Source organism: Leptopilina heterotoma, unplaced genomic scaffold (assembly GCF_015476425.1).
Source record: "Leptopilina heterotoma isolate Lh14 unplaced genomic scaffold, ASM1547642v1 Lhet_212, whole genome shotgun sequence".
Lineage (NCBI taxonomy): Eukaryota > Metazoa > Arthropoda > Insecta > Hymenoptera > Figitidae > Leptopilina > Leptopilina heterotoma.
Window position 1 is genome coordinate 1,233,372 of NW_025110930.1, and position 2,850 is coordinate 1,236,221.

The 2,850-nt window shown below is 24.7% G+C and overlaps 1 protein-coding gene across 1 annotated transcript; it reads right to left on the reverse strand.

Annotated features, from left to right (window-relative positions):
* Nucleotides 1-1,087: 1,087 nt before the first annotated feature.
* Nucleotides 1,088-2,477, reverse strand: LOC122501686. The gene is made up of 2 exons (XM_043611345.1): nt 1,452-2,477; nt 1,088-1,201 (listed from the first exon to the last, which is right to left on the reverse strand). The coding sequence occupies exons 1-2, from the start codon at nt 2,475-2,477 to the stop codon at nt 1,088-1,090; spliced, it is 1,140 nt and encodes a 379-aa protein (XP_043467280.1).
* Between the last annotated feature and the right edge of the window lie 373 nt (nt 2,478-2,850).

Here is a 2,850-nt window from a genome sequence, read left to right on the forward strand (position 1 = left end):
TTATTTATAATGTCTACTATTTCAATAAAATTTCAGAAAAAAATCAATTATTTAAAAAGAAATTTTAATAAAATTTCTCAAGAAATCAATTATTGTTTTCAAAAGTATAATATAATTCTTCGCAGAAATTCAATTATGTTCAAAAATTTATAAAAATTCTCGTAAAAATTTCAGTTATCTTTATAAATAATAAAATTTTTCTCCGAAATTCAATTATTTTCAAAGATTTTAATAAAATTCTTGGCAAAATTTCAATTATTTTAAATACAATTTTCCTCAAATTTCTCAAAAAATGAAATTATTCTTAAAAATTTCAATAAAATTTGTAAAAAAAATTCAATTATTTAAAAATTTGTTGATAAAATTCTTTATGAAAATTCAATTTTAAAAAACATTCAATTATTTAAAAGAATATCCATTTATATACTTAAATAATTGAATTCTGGTAAAATTTTCTAATAAATATTGATTTAAAAATGAATTTCAGTTAAAATTTTAGATAATAATTGAATATTAAAAGCAATTTGGCGTGAATTTTTAAAAATAATTGAATTTTGAAATTAATATGTTTTTGAAAAAGTTTTCGTAAAATTGAATACTGTAAACAAATGGATTTGAAAATTGTCAAAGAACTTTTTTGAAAATTATTAAAAATAATTGATTTAAAGAAGAATTTTAGTTAAAAATGCTTGAATCATCTGTAATTATTATAAAACATGAAGAAATCGATGACTCCGAGTCGAAGAAAAATGTTTTGTCTTATTTGACTCGGAATGTTTATATTTTTGTCAGTAATTGATCCGTAATTTTTCATTTTTGGTCCGTAAAGTCCGTATTTTTAAATACTTTCACTGGTTCTAGCCCTGTATTTTTGAAAAAGAATTTTTTTTTATAAATCTTGTATGAAGAAGAAAAATTTGTAAACAGAAAAAATTCTTCTATTTTTGCTGTGGAAAATATTTTATTCATTAATCGTTAATAATAAATGTTGTGAACTTTGTCGTCGTCTATTCATCAAATGCCGAGAGAAATAAAAAAGGCCTACTATCAACAATGGTACATTTAGTTAAAAAAATTCTTTAAACATTTATTTTATTTGAAAATTATTCAATACCTTTGTTAGCAAACTGGCATCTAAAGATATTCCTCTTGCTTTCAGTGAATTATCTCGCTGAAGTATTTGCAATGAAAATAGTTGAAGCTGATAAATAAAAGTGTAACATTATGAAAATTCTATTTTTACTAGATATATTATTATTTAATACATGACAAAGAAATTATATTTTTTTCCTTGAATATTAATAATTGTTCTCTAATTTCTTTTTTCGTTTCTAAAACTATGTGCAAAATGTGAAAACTTATTTTAATTGAGATGTATTCAAAGAAATTATAATAAATTATGCCATAGCATGTATAATTTTTCTACCTGAGTATCTTTTTATCGTACGTACTTCATCTTTGAATTGAGGTTCATCAGTATTTAGCAGAATTTCATGGACCAAAGAGCCCGTTGTTAATACTTCGTTTTTGTTTAATTGACACACCCAAATTAAAGCAGTCAACTTAACAGAGTAGTAAGAGACGGACGTTATAAAATATGAATACCAAATTTGCTTTTCGAGATTAATCTTTTTATCACTGCGCGTGTGTAATAAATAGAAATACAAACTGAATGTAACTTCCGCAAAAGTCAAAATAAGTGAGGCAACAATCGGAAAACTAAATGTCGAATTAAGTTTCTCGACAACTTCACTAATAGCAAAATGCATTTCTTTAATGGAATGCAATTTCAAAGCCGAAAGAGAATTATTACGTTCATGAAAAAATGACACTAATAATTGATTTTCCTTCGCTATAATATTATTCTTTAGTTTAATAAGATTGTTATTAATATTCTTAAAGCAAATTAACAAGACTGACACAATGTTCATATAAAGTCCGTCTGTCAAAAATACCAACAATGTCGCAAATAGTGAATGAGCTTTGCTTCCTGCGACATAAATGTTTTTATCATAAATATTGGGGATTTGTCCGACTAAGAAGATAAAACCAAAAATATCCTTTATGTAAATAAATAGTCCAATTTTTTGAAAAGCTTCCTTGGGTATATTCGATGAAATTTTTAACAAGCTTTGAAGAAAGGAGAGTCGAGGAACGGTATAAAGTAGATTCCAAAATCCCAAAACAGCACTAATTATTACGTAGGAATTCCCCTGAAGGAGACCTGGTATATACTCATACCTTAAAGTACCTGATACGTCTATTTGATACAGAATAAAAACTCCACTACCTAAGTAAACAGCCATTATTATCAAAGAAGCAAAATACCAAGATTTAGATAAAGAAATTGACACATTGCTGTAAGAGTAAGGATGTATGCCATGAATGCGGGATAAAATGTAGCATGGTTTCATTAACGAAACGATATTTTCAATTTTTAATCTCTTAAAGGGATTTACTTCACTGAATATCACCATTTTTATGCTAATTTAATGGTTTTTTCTTATGAACTGAAAAATATTAAGTGGTCAATGTTAATATTCAATGTTTGAAAATTCGTTTCCATGGATATGACATTTCATTTTCTCGACGTCTATTAAGCTAAATGGAATTATTATTATTGCTTTTATTCTCTTAATTCAACAAATATTGTCATTATTTGTACCTATTGCTGTTGTATTAATCTGTGGAAAATAGAATCAACAGGTAAAAATTGAATAACACGTCAATTTCTGAAAAAGCCAATTCTACTTTTTATTTGATGAACAATAATAATTTTTCTTCGAGTATAATAATAAAATAACGATATTACATTATTAAATTAAATAATTTTTTTATATTAAACGACAA